The sequence below is a fragment of the Topomyia yanbarensis genome, chromosome 3 (genome assembly GCF_030247195.1).
Source record: "Topomyia yanbarensis strain Yona2022 chromosome 3, ASM3024719v1, whole genome shotgun sequence".
Taxonomy (NCBI): domain Eukaryota; kingdom Metazoa; phylum Arthropoda; class Insecta; order Diptera; family Culicidae; genus Topomyia; species Topomyia yanbarensis.
In genome coordinates, this window is record NC_080672.1 from 22,413,226 (window position 1) to 22,426,417 (window position 13,192).

The window sequence follows — 13,192 nt, forward strand, 5'->3', positions numbered from 1 at the left end:
TCCAACTGACTGAAACTTCATGCAAAATGGAATGCTTGAGTGCAGAGGAAATACAAATTCCTTCACCAACCAAAGCATTTATTTGTTTTTATGTGGACAGCTGGCATCTTTTACATTTTCGAGCATAAGTGAACTGCATAATCTATATCTGGTGCACTTTTGCTCAATAATCACTCTCATAGGTAGAACGGAAATAAAATTCAGTTTACTTCTGAAACCGAACAAGTCTGAACCTGAATACGCTGTGTCGGGAGAACGAATGACGTGGGAAACGAACCAAACATTTCATTCATCGCGACGGGCATGAATTGAATTTTGTTTTCTTTCAAGTTCACGCAGGGATGTCAATTATTTCAAGCTCTGGCTCCAACTGATATTTACACTAAGCTATCCGCCAGTTTTCATATAACAATCGATTAAACGGAGAAATTTTTGGTAACAACGGTAGGTTTTGCAGCTCTCAAATCGAGAGATAACGGTTGTCATTGGAGATTGTGAGGCATAGCGCAGGGAAGCTACTTGGGATCGCTGATGTTTCTGATTTACGTCAATGTCGTGTTTATAGTACTGAAAACTCCTCGTCGGTCTTGCACAAACCATCTTAGCATGAAACGTTTGCTGATGGTGGTGTAGCAAGAACTGCCTTTCTGTAAAAGTTCTTGGTGATCGAATTCCGACGAAAGAGTTTCTGGCAGAGCTCTTCCTCCCAGACTCACAGAACTTTTTTACTGTCGAAGCTCTGCCTGCCAGACCCCAAAACTTTTTAACTGCCGAAAACATGCGGAAAAGGCAATATCGATTGAGAGCTAGCGGGAGGAAGCACTACCCTTTCGACTGTCCTGGTTTTTTACTTGTCTGATATGGTCACCCTAACTACGGGGAATCACAATATTTCTTTATAAGGTTTGGTTTTACGGTCCCGTTTGCTAAACAGTAACAGCAGTCGAAGGAGATATGAATCCCATCCCAACTTTCTACACACTAACTGCAGCAGTATCTCAAAGTATTTTCTACCAGCACCAGTGGTGAATGTTTTAAGTTTTTAATGACTTTCTGGACAATTATTTTAAACAAGGTAGTACATTATTCTGCTGTATTCAATCTAAAGTGCTAACGAATTAACTTAAGCGAAAAGCTATGTTTCAGCGTTTTTTTGTAGCTCGTTTTGTTTGATTAAATCATACGCTGGCCGACAATCAGAAAACAGTTGATAATCCGAAAACCGGCACAGTATGCAAATGGATTCATTTCTACCGAGTATGGATCCCATCTGAACATCTGCAGATAAATCTTCTGTACTCCAACTCTCCACCCCCAACGGAAAACAGTTTTAAAATTTTCATTCATACGATCTTATAAGCACCATAGCAGCTGAACCGTTTTATATTTTCCCGCCACTTGCTCGATGTAGGCGTGTTGCGGCAGCTGCATTTACGATAGATCTCTCGCGTGACTAAGGTGCTGCCGATCTTAAGTGTAAAAGTTGTAAAACCAGTTAACTTTTCACTTCGGAAAGATTTTAGTAACGTTAGCACTTTTTTTTATTTCGCTTTCTATGGTATGTTGAATATTGCATTAGATGCACGCAGTTCAATTGCAACCGTTGACCGACATGGTCCGAATCGAAATACGCGCGTAGTTTAATTAAAACTATCATGTTGACGTAGCGAAGCGTTCGGTTTGCAGAGAGAATTCATAATTTAAGATACTAATAGGGATTACATCTGCCGGAACGATGATACTCGTGACGTGGTTGTTCGCCTTATCGGCTATGCTGCAAACGTCGGTGGAATGTTTAATCAACAAGAACGATGATATTAACTTGACGCTAGGAAATCACGTCGATTTCACACGCATTTGGGGTATTAACTATGGAGAATCAAAGCTGCGGAAAAGTTATGATTTTATTATCGTTGGAGCCGGCCCAGCGGGATCAGTTCTGGCGAACCGTCTGACAGAGGACCCCAAAGTGACCGTTCTGCTACTGGAAGCAGGAAAGGGTGAACTTCCTATTTTCACCGATATCCCTCTGGCAGCTCCACATCTGCAATCAACGGACTACAATTTTGCGTATGAAAGTGAAGTGCAGAGTATCGGATGTCAGGGATTACGCGATAGAAAGTGCAGTTGGCCTCATGGACGGGGTGTAGGTGGATCTTCGATTATAAATTATATGATTTATACCAGAGGTAACCGTAGGGATTACGACGGCTGGGCCCAGGCTGGTAATCCCGGTTGGAGTTGGGAGGAAATTCTACCGTACCACATCAAAGCAGAGCGAGCCAGTATCAAGGATTTTGACGACAATGGATTTCATGGGAAAAGTGGTCCCCTGTCGGTTGAAGATTGCCCGTTCAGGTAAAGTAGATTGATGCAAAATGAAAGGAAATTGCTATCTGAAACCAAATTGAAATAGGAAACCATAGAAGAATCTAACTCGGTCTATGATGAGTGTTTACCAAATCGTTGTGTTAACATTTACAACGATCATGTCTGAAACAACTGAACTGGTTTGGTACATTCCAACTACTCCTTACTCGTGTCAAGAATTCAAGTCCAAAATATGGTAACTGTCATTGTTCATGGTCAATCATGCTGTACTAATGTTAGCAATTTCAACCGTTAGACCTAGTCCATATCAACTGTTTTGCCATAAGTTTTAGACGAAATCGTCAATCGTATAGATACTCGTTTGAACCGTATGTAGAGACAGATACCCTAAGCAAGCCGTTATTGCGAAACAGTTTTGCAAGGATTCGAACAACTATGCCAAGTATGCCCACAGAAAAGGTGAACCGGGTTTTGCGAAAAAAAAACTTAACGTTGCGTCTTCTATGAGTGCAAGTGACAAATAGTATTTGCAGTTAGATTCTCGGTTTTTTACCGGACTGTTCAGAGCTGTTTTTGTTTTTTAGAATAATATATCTGTGTTATAGACACCCGGTTAATAATATATGTTTACTCAGAAATTCTTTAAATACATCCAATTAAAGCTAATTAACGAACTTAAAACAAAATACAATTATCCTAACAAATTATACCTACAAAAAATCCCATTAATCATCCATTGGGTTGCTTAGGTCCAAAGTATCCCATGCGTTCGTCCAAAGCGCTCAGCAAGCCGGATATCGATACCTTGACTACAATGCCGGTGAACAAATCGGGGTATCCTATCTTCAGGCAAACACGGACCGAGGTTTCCGAGTAACGAGTGGAACAGCCTATCTCACCAATGTTGGAAAACGCAAAAACCTTCACATACTTACCAAAGCTTGGGTCACGAAGCTGCTAATTGATTCCGGTAAACAGTGTCATAATTTCTTGGTTTTTAAATGCAACTAAACTTTTTCTTTTAGACAGCAAAGTAACCGAAGGAGTGCTATTTACTCGCAACAAAAAGTACTTCGCAGTTAAGGCTAGACAAGAGGTCATTCTTTCTGCTGGAGCCTTTGAAAGTGCTAAACTACTGATGCTTTCCGGGATCGGACCGGCCCACCATCTATCACAGCTTGGAATTCCACTAATCCAAGATCTACCAGTAGGGGAAATTCTTTACGAGCATCCGGGAGTATTAGGTCCGATCTACCTCATCAACAAACCTATTGATACTTTCGTCCAATTGGATAACAACATAAACTGGAGAAACTTTATTAAACTAATCAACGGGCGTGGTGTTTTCACATCCAACTCAGTGGAATGCCTTATGTACATCAAAACACCCGTCGCCGAGCATCCCGATCCAGGTCTCCCGGACGTCGAAATCATGCAAGCTTTCACCTCAGTCGACTTCGATTCTAGCCCAGGCACCGCTACAGCATTCCGTCTCACTAACGAAACGTACGACGGATACTTTCGACCGATCCGTAACATCCGCTCGTTCCAGTACCTTCCGTTATTACTAAAGCCTAGAACACGGGGAAAACTTCGACTTAAGTCCAGTAACCCGTTTCACCACCCACGCTTCGAGTACCAATATTTCGGAGATGATCGTGACCTTGAAGCTCTAGTGTACGGCATACGAGAGGCAATACGCGTAACATCCCAGCAACCCTTCCGCGAGCTTGGAGTGGAACTCTACTCACGCCAAGTGCCGGGCTGTGAAACATATGAGTTCAACACACACGAATACTGGCGCTGCCATGTGCGCACTTTGACTGCCACCTTTCACCACCAGGTGAGTATTAGCCGGTGTGGGGATAGAACTAGTCTCGATAGATCTCAGTACGGCAAGTTTTGATGTTGTTGACTCTTGTGACGTCACCATTTTGCCTTCTAACTGTGCAACTCAGGTGGTAGGCTCAGGTTGGCGAACTTGTCGAACCAGTTGCGAGCTCAAGTGGAGCAGTAGGGTGAAAAGGCTGCACTAGGCCATCTGACATAATTGTTTCCTAGTCAATTAAAACAGCACATTGATCTTGATGGAAACTCGCTACCGTTGGACGGTGGTTTGTTGCATTCCAAGAAACCGGTTTTGGATAAAGATACCAATATGATGATTTGTTGTTTCGTAATTTTGTTGGATTCGTTTACCGTTTAGCATTAGACACAGTCTTCCATCGAATTGTACGGGTTCGATTTTTCAATCTATATGCGACGTACTAAAAATGCGATGGTGTATTGTTTATTTTTATTCGTATGTGATTTTCGTCAGTAAACATTTTCGACTTGAAACTAATTCCAATGTTATTATATATTTTATTCAGGTCGGCACTTGTAAAATGGGTCCTATCACCGATCCGGAAGCGGTCGTCGATTCTCGCCTCCGAGTGTACGGGATTTCCCGGCTAAGAGTGGTTGACATTGGTGTAGTTCCAGAGCCACCAGCTGCACATACATCTGCAATCAGCTTCGTTATCGGAGAGAAGGCTGCTGATCTGATCAAAGAGGATTTGGCCCTCGGCACTGTTGGTGAGAAGATTGATAAATCTGTTTCTTTACAAGCGGAAATAGCCGGCTTTAGTACTCATTATCAGTTCGGGCAGGATTTCGGATCCTTCAGTCAAAATGCCTTTTTTGGATTTAAGTGAGATTTGAAAGGGTTACACAGTGGTGGGGCGAGAATTACGCTTATGTACAGATGCTAAGAATCGTAGCTATAAGTTTTTGTTTATATATGGTGGTGGTAAAGGACAAGGGGAAACCTTAAATTTACAAACGGTTTATTAGGAACATTTGCGAACGAAAACGTAATTGTGAGAGAGGGAGTTTAACATGTAAATAGAAATACGCTTACTTATAGAATAAGAAGATCTAAATGTCTATTTTTTCCATCAACGATGCAATTGTATATGCAATAGTAATTTTAAAAATATTGGGTCAAACTGTTTCAATAATTACTGCTGAAAGAATTTTTGTTTAGGAACAGTGAAATAAAAATCCGGGAAAATATTTTAAAATACTTATAGCTGAGCGAAACGAAGTTATTTTCACTTTCTTAATCGAGTTAATAATGAGCATAATGAAAATGTACTGAATTCTTTATATAAATAACTTTCCAAATAGTAAAGGCAAAATTTTGGATACGAAACGGGAAAGAATTATGATTATTTTTTTTATTTGAGCTCTATTTTATGTGGCACTGGCTGGATTTATTTAGATATACATAGAATCACGATATACAAACACGATGAATCAAATGTCGGAGGGAAATTTCAATAAGGTATTGTTTTGAAAAAATGCCCTGATTCTTAAAAGTCTCTTAACAGTATAATTGAAACAAACCTTTACATACTAAACATACTAGAACAAGAAATATGTATGGCTGAACAACAATCGCTCTGTTATCATCAGAAATTGGAAATCAGAATATATAATATAATCTCGATTAGCACTTCCCCCATGTTATTCGGAGATTTGTTCATTATCAGATCGTTTCATCACCGTTCTAATGGGAAGGGAAAGGGAGGTAAACGAAAAAGGTAGAAAAATGGAAAATAACAACACACTACATTTACAACACAAAACAGTAAGCACCCTGGCTTCTTCACTCCCGAAGGAATGATGAAATCTACTGATAAACCCTATCGCGCTTTACCACTCTGGGTTAGACACAGTAACATATCCTTGGGTTTTTGGTCCCTGCACTTAGGTACATAGGTCCGGATACGCAGTTACATTACAGCAGGGCAAATTCATATCAAGTAATGTTCCGTAATCGGATTCACAAAGATCACACGAATAATGCTCAGCACACTGAATAGTAGCAATGTGATAACTAAATTTGCAATGTCCAGTCAGTGTCCTGACTAGAATACTGCAATTGTGCTTGGAAAAATGCAGCAAATTCTTTGATATTTTCGGACGAACATCCGGCAGAAAAGTTTTTGTTTGATCGTAAGTTGGCAAGCTACGCAAATGGTTGGCATGTTCGGATTCAGCTTTTAGAGCAACCTGACTTTCAGAGCAAAAACAAATTCTTTTGTCGCAAATTTCCTGTTGAAATGCCGATTATATGCCATACAGAATCCCAAAGATTTCTGCTTGGAATGCGGTACAGTATGGGATTGGTCTATTCTCATTTCACGACAATAGACACCAGCACCGGCTCGGCCCTCCAACAAAGAACCGTCAGTATAACAAACTACGTATTCTACAATTTGTCATTCCAAATTCCTCGCGAGAGAGAATTCGTACATTGAAAATTGAAAGAAAAACTACAATGGGAGCAAGTAAGTACTCATCCCAAGTAATTATTTGGGGCCACAGTCTTGTGTGGCGAGTTGCACGATCTATTTGGTTACTGTTCTAGAACCCAGTATCCTTACTACGATATGCACAAGAATGTGCTTCTCGTTTCAGAAGCACGTAAGTGTCTGTAGATGATTACGTTGTCAATGTTCAGAGTTCATAAATTCATGAACAAAAAATTACGATTTCGTGAACTTAACGATTCACGAAAATCTTGACCGAGTTCCTGTAATTATGTATAGTAAACCTTGTATTCATGAAACTATTTGTGCTTTCAAAAGATTAGTTCGCGTCAAAAATATGCAAGGTGTTATATCCTAATTATTATTTGGGTAACTGTGTTTTGTTCAGTTTTTCTTATGATTCTTGTTCATGATTTGAGGATACACTGGTTTGAACAAACCATAATAACTAAAAGCGCCGACAGTTAAACCATGTTCATGATTTCAGGAGCTTTGTTGCGATTTTCGAAATTTCTCATTACGTTACCATAATATTTTATTCGTGAGTTCATACTATCGGATTTTTCTCGCAAGGTACCGCGATCCATGTTCATTTCAGGACCATAGTCACGATTTTTGTAAATTATATTTACGTTATCGTGATCTTTTAGTCAGAATTAGAGTGATTTGTGTTCATGATTTCATGATTTTAGTAATGATTTTCGATATGTTAGTCACGAGTAGTTTGAATTATGCTCATGATTTCAGGATCTAAGTCACGATTTTCTTTATTAATAAGCACGTTTTCCTGATATTTTACTATTGAGCTGACTCTCGAATTTGACACGTGGGGTAATGTGACTCATGTTCATGATATCAGCAGTTTTATGATAATATTTGTTTTTTCTCTTCGCCTTATTTTGATATTCTATATTTTAATTAAAGCGTTTTTTTTTGCTTGGAGCAGCGTGACAATATAACCTGGATCATAAAAGTGTGACTGATTCGCGGCAACTTATTTTATGAACTATAGAACGAACCGAACCGAGTTTTTTCTGCATACGGTGCTTCGGTTGAAAGAAGAGTCAGTAAATTGATGTGCAGTGCTGCCGAATAGACAACTGAATTGAATGAGATTAATTGTTCAATGTTGATGGGGCAATATCGAAATATTTGATACCGGGAGATGTCTACAGTTCCAGAATTTAAGTTTGCCGTCCTACTAAAACCAAGATAGCGGAGACGGATTTAAAATGGCGACCTTGTTTTGGCTATTATTCGTGTGAAACCGTGGAATGTGCATATTTTTGGTTTGGAAATTGTTGTCTTCCGTCTTTTTGAAACCTAAGTTAAATACGGCATTCTTTTTATGACGAAAAATGATCTAAAGCGATGAAAATTCAATATTTTTTGTTTTGTCTAATTGGGAGTTTAATATTGCCATCCACTGCTATACAAAGATTGAACATGGTGAACCTAAATCCAAGATAGCGAGTTTTTGTTTTTCGTTACGGCACAGAAGTCAATGATTGAGGTGCGCTGCAATTTTTAAGTCCAAGATCTTGAACCGACGAACTTTTCGTAACAATCGATTGTAACACCACGCAATATAGGTATTTTCAACGGGAAAGATTTCTAGAGGTCCAACATTTATGCCAGTCGTAATCAGCGCAGTTTTTGTATGGAAAAGAACAAGGTTAAATATTGGTGTTCACTGCCATTTTGTTGGCCAAGAATGTAGGACCGCATAATTTTCGATTATAAAACACCATGAAAACGCTGTTTTGAATTCGAATAACATGATTACAGTAGATATAACGTCATTAATAGACCATCATGTTTAATACTAACCATCTGTGATATTGAATTGGTGGGGAACATACATTTTTATTCATTAAGAGTCATCCATATATGAATATTTTACTTGATTTTATACTATAAATCGTCGTGAAAATAGCGCCATCTTGAAGTTCAAAATAGTGAAGAATAATTGTTTTTATTCTTTAGATATTTTTTCGATATCAAAAATACTCTTGCCGCATGAAATTAGATAAAACACATCATTGAAACGCAATATTTTGGAATTTTGGATTTCAAAAAGATGACAGCCATCAATTTCCGACCTTTACACATCTTTCTCCTATAAAACATGTCCATGTTGCATGGTTTTAGATGATAGATTATCATGCATAAGCCGCCATCTTTAATTGTGGTCTGCCATCTTGGATATTAAAATAGCAGAGGCTATTCAGCTTGCTTTTATTGACACTTTTTGATAGTTCACCATACCAAAAATAACCATGTTGCTTACTATCTGATGACAAATCATCATGAAGTATTGATTTAAAATCAACCAGCTATGATTTTAACATTGTAGCGAACTTCAATTTTGTTACAAGTAAGATGTCGGAAAATAATTTTTCATTTACCAATATAATGATTATTAATATATCACAACGAAATTTGTCTACATTTTTATTAAAAATATTGGCTGTGTAAACGAAATTTCGGTTTGCTTTTCTTACCCCAGTTGAACACAATCAAGAGCAAAACCACACACGGTGTAAAGGAAATGAAAACTCGTGTGGAGATATTGTTTACCGTACCGGTACTCAACCGGTTTTTCCCACCTCTGCCGAACACGTATACTTATAAACGCCTATAGCGAACCCCGAAATGGGTATTAGGGACATGACTATCCTACGAATCCCACGATTTTTCTTCTCAGATCGTGGGATCCTTAAACGATGATTCTCATAAATAAACAATGTGGTTTGAATGCGGGAAGTGGTATGTTACAGGGACACGAAGGAAGTGAGTTCAAATTAGTCGTCGCAAAGAAATGCGCTCGCAATTTGAGTTGATAGTTTGGCAGGGGATCTGCAGTTGTTGAAGGAAAGCCAAGGTTTTCAATTGACAAAGATTACTAAACATTGATTTCAGCTTAGTAGTTCAACCAAAAATGAATAAAAGCCATGAAAGTCGATTGTACGACCCGTTCGGAATGACCCATATGTGATTGCAGAGCGATTATTAATTGTATTAATGTGACGATATGCGAGAAAGGCATAGTTACACTATTTTGGTGGATTATTGGTTTTGTTCTTTATTTCCGTACTACTTAGTATTAAGTTAATCATATTTTGTGTTCAATTTTAGTGAAAATATTCAAATAGTTGTTCTATAGTACTCAAGAAAGAAAAGAAGAAATATGGAAATAATATTCGGAATACAATATTTATCTATATCGTACGAATACTTCCCAATTTATTTACTCATGCAAATATTAAGGCAAGCCTTGATCTCAGCTGTTCGACTTTTTTTATAACATGAAATAGAAAAAATAAAAATAATTTCATAAGTTGTTAAATATTAATGTAGTCCCATTCTTTTTATATTGAGAAATGTTCAATACCTTGAACATTTTGCGTACATTGTTAATATTCTAGAGCTCCGTTAATATATCGCGAATTATCGGGTTTTACGTGCCACACATTATATCACATATTATACCCCCCTTGATCCCGTAAAAATTTAAAAAATAAAAAAACGATGTTAGTTAGATGAAACGGGTAGGATTGTCGTGACATCAGGTCAACCGCTATTCCCCTTTAAAAAAGCTACGTAGCTTGACATGACCTCCTACCCCCTGTCGTCACACATCATCACAAAATACCAAAACTCCCCCCTCCCCCATATAATACTACGTCATTTATGGATGGTCCCTAGGACGATTTCGTTAGATTTTCGAAGTGACGTCCGCTCAATGCACTAGTTCCAATTGAGCGCAACATTGGCGAGTATGGAGGGTTTTTGTTCTTGTATACGACTCGCACGTTGTTGGAGGTATACAATCCCTGGGCTGTTTTCCCGTGGACACTGAATGCTAGGTCTGATTAAAACAACAAGGGACAATTGAATTTCTTCAAAAAAGGCAACAAGCTGTTTCGTACACATTTATTGACATAAATATCTTTTTCTTTTCAATTCGTTTATTTAACCCTTTCATGTCCAACTTTTTTCTAGTGTATGTAAGGTTTCAAAACAGCTTTTTCTTGAAAACGGCGGGATGGAGAAATACGAAAAGCCTTTTTTCCTAAAGATTGGTGCTTCTCTCACAGGGCTTTTTTGTAAAGCATTTATTGTCCAGTTTCTAATTATTAGTTACATGTAAATAAAATAATAATAATTTTAAATAATAATAAAATAATAATCATTTTTAAAATATTTTTCTATATTCCTCTCGTTTGCGGGCACATTTATCATATAGCATATCATCGATGGAAATTCTTTGAGAATTTGTTGGCGGGTCCGTCTAGATTGACGCTGAAACGTCGGGTATATCCAGTCCTCGTGATGTAGCTGTGAGAGCCGTCGATCCAGAGCCAAAAAAACACTTGGCTGATTAGTCCACATTTTCGTCACATTGGAATAGGTGGAGCTCGATGCTATCTGTCTGGCCGGGACGAATACTGCAATTTGAGCCAGCTCACCTGTTAACCCTATATAAAAATTCGTTGGTTACAACTTTCCGGTTGGCGTGAGCTTAAAAGCTTGGAGTGGGTGTTTTCAAAAATTCGCTTCCAGTCACGTTGTGGATTTTCCCTTACTATTTTTGGTTCTTTAAGCTGTTGTACAAAATAATTGTAAATTATACTAGAAGTAGGTGCTCTAGCTGTTTCGCCCGTCAGGAAAGCTGTCTCTTTGATTACCGTTCGGACAGCATGAAGTAGGGGAACTGGGGGTAAGACGGACATGTTAAGAACATACTCAAATATAATATAGAAAAAGTATGTTTTTGTCAACACGTAATACTCTATGTTGTAGTTCCATATGTTGGCTATCGAGTATCCAGACGGATTATGTTACAAAAATCAAAGAGTATCTTTTTTAAAAGAAATAGAAAACGTAGAAATATCTCTACTTTTTCTATGCTGTGGGTGAAACGGACATATGGTGGGGGTAAGACGGACATGTTGGGGATATGATGATCACAACAAAAAATATCACAATTTACTGTTTCTAACGGTTAATTTTTAATAGTATGTGGTTATTATTAATATGTATGTTCAATTCGAGGCGAAAAATACATTTTTTCAATTTAGAGTTGAAGCAAATGATGTATTATCTAATATCGTTTTTGCTGATGTCATAAAGAGAGCTATACAATTACTCTTATTGATCACTTATTATACAAAGCTGGTAAGTTATACATTAAATATGCCTTTGGCAAAATCAGTTCTTCGATTGCACATAACCAGAGTGCGGGACCTGCACGAAGTCGTTTACCTTTTCCAGGTGCTAGGAATTCTGTATTTAGCCTTGGTCTCATTAACGTGCATCCTGAATATTACTGTGTGTCAGACTTCAGCTAGCTTGACGATTCTCGACCTCTGATCACAAGATTTAAGTTTGCATATGCGAGACATTTCTATAAGGTTGAATAAATAGAATTAATCAAGATTGTCCTTCTTGCCCCTCCAGTACACATATTTTTAAAACGTTTGCACTTATTTACTCATATATCAACATACCTGTTATTTTCCACAAAGACGTCATTTAAGAGTTACATTATCGAAATAAAAGAAAAAATCCGCGAAAAAAATGACTTTTTCCTCGATAAACCTTAAAATCAAAGGCTTAAAAATTACATCCGAATGAAAATGCACTACTGATTGTTAATGTTTGCTTACATTGTACGCGTTAAACAGTGGTCAAAGCCTACTGAGTGTTTCAAAAGTCAAGGCTATCCATAATGGCAGGGTGCACATATAATACAATTGAAGTTTATTTATTATATGCCAAAAATGACCATCTGTCCGTCTTACCCACAGTTCCCCTAAGTCGTTCCGACAGCATGGAGTAACAAGTTACTTAACGTTCGTCCGAACACGCCCCAGACTCAGATGATTCGCATTTCCTAATGCCAAAAGATCCTGACTCCTACGGTAGCAGACAAAGGGTTAAGTCGTCGGTAAACTCTAAGCTTACCCACGCTTTTCTAAACTTTCTTCCTTCACCTCCTTGCTCTCCCTTGAGTACTATGGGTCATAATATTGAAAAAATATACTTCACTTTCCAGTCCCTTGCTAATTGAATGTCGTTAAAAAGATAAAAAAGGAAAATTGATTCACTCTTAGTTGGTAATAAAAAAGGAAAAAATATGCTTTGAAATTTTTTTTTCGATATGTTAAATTGTATATAATTTCATGCTGCACGAACTCCAACTTTCGAACGATCTTGGACTTAACATTGCGGTCGTTGATACAACCGAGTTGTGGTGAAGTGGAATACATATGTTCTGAAGGTCAAAACGGAGCTTAGGCTTGCGGAAGTGGCATATTTTCAAAATTATCCCCTCTGCAATGCGGTACTGCTATCCTTAAATACGGCAGCCCAATTCAAAAGTTTCGTTTGGCAGAATAACCTTAATCATGAGTTTGAAAAAAGAATGTTAGAACTAAGATTTCCGTGTATATGAACCCAAAATCACGGAACACGGTAGTTTACAACTATGCTGAGCAAAAAACAGAGAATCAGTGTCAAAAAAACGGTAGCAATGA

The 13,192-nt window shown here is 38.0% G+C and overlaps 1 protein-coding gene across 1 annotated transcript; it reads left to right on the top strand.

The window, feature by feature from the left end:
• The first annotated feature begins 1,607 nt into the window (after nt 1-1,607).
• Nucleotides 1,608-7,026, top strand: LOC131692965 (glucose dehydrogenase [FAD, quinone]-like). Its single transcript, XM_058980406.1, has 4 exons — nt 1,608-2,358; nt 3,081-3,301; nt 3,357-4,174; nt 4,704-7,026. The coding sequence occupies exons 1-4, from the start codon at nt 1,736-1,738 to the stop codon at nt 5,025-5,027; spliced, it is 1,986 nt and encodes a 661-aa protein (XP_058836389.1). The 5' UTR covers nt 1,608-1,735; the 3' UTR covers nt 5,028-7,026.
• Nucleotides 7,027-13,192: the final 6,166 nt, after the last annotated feature.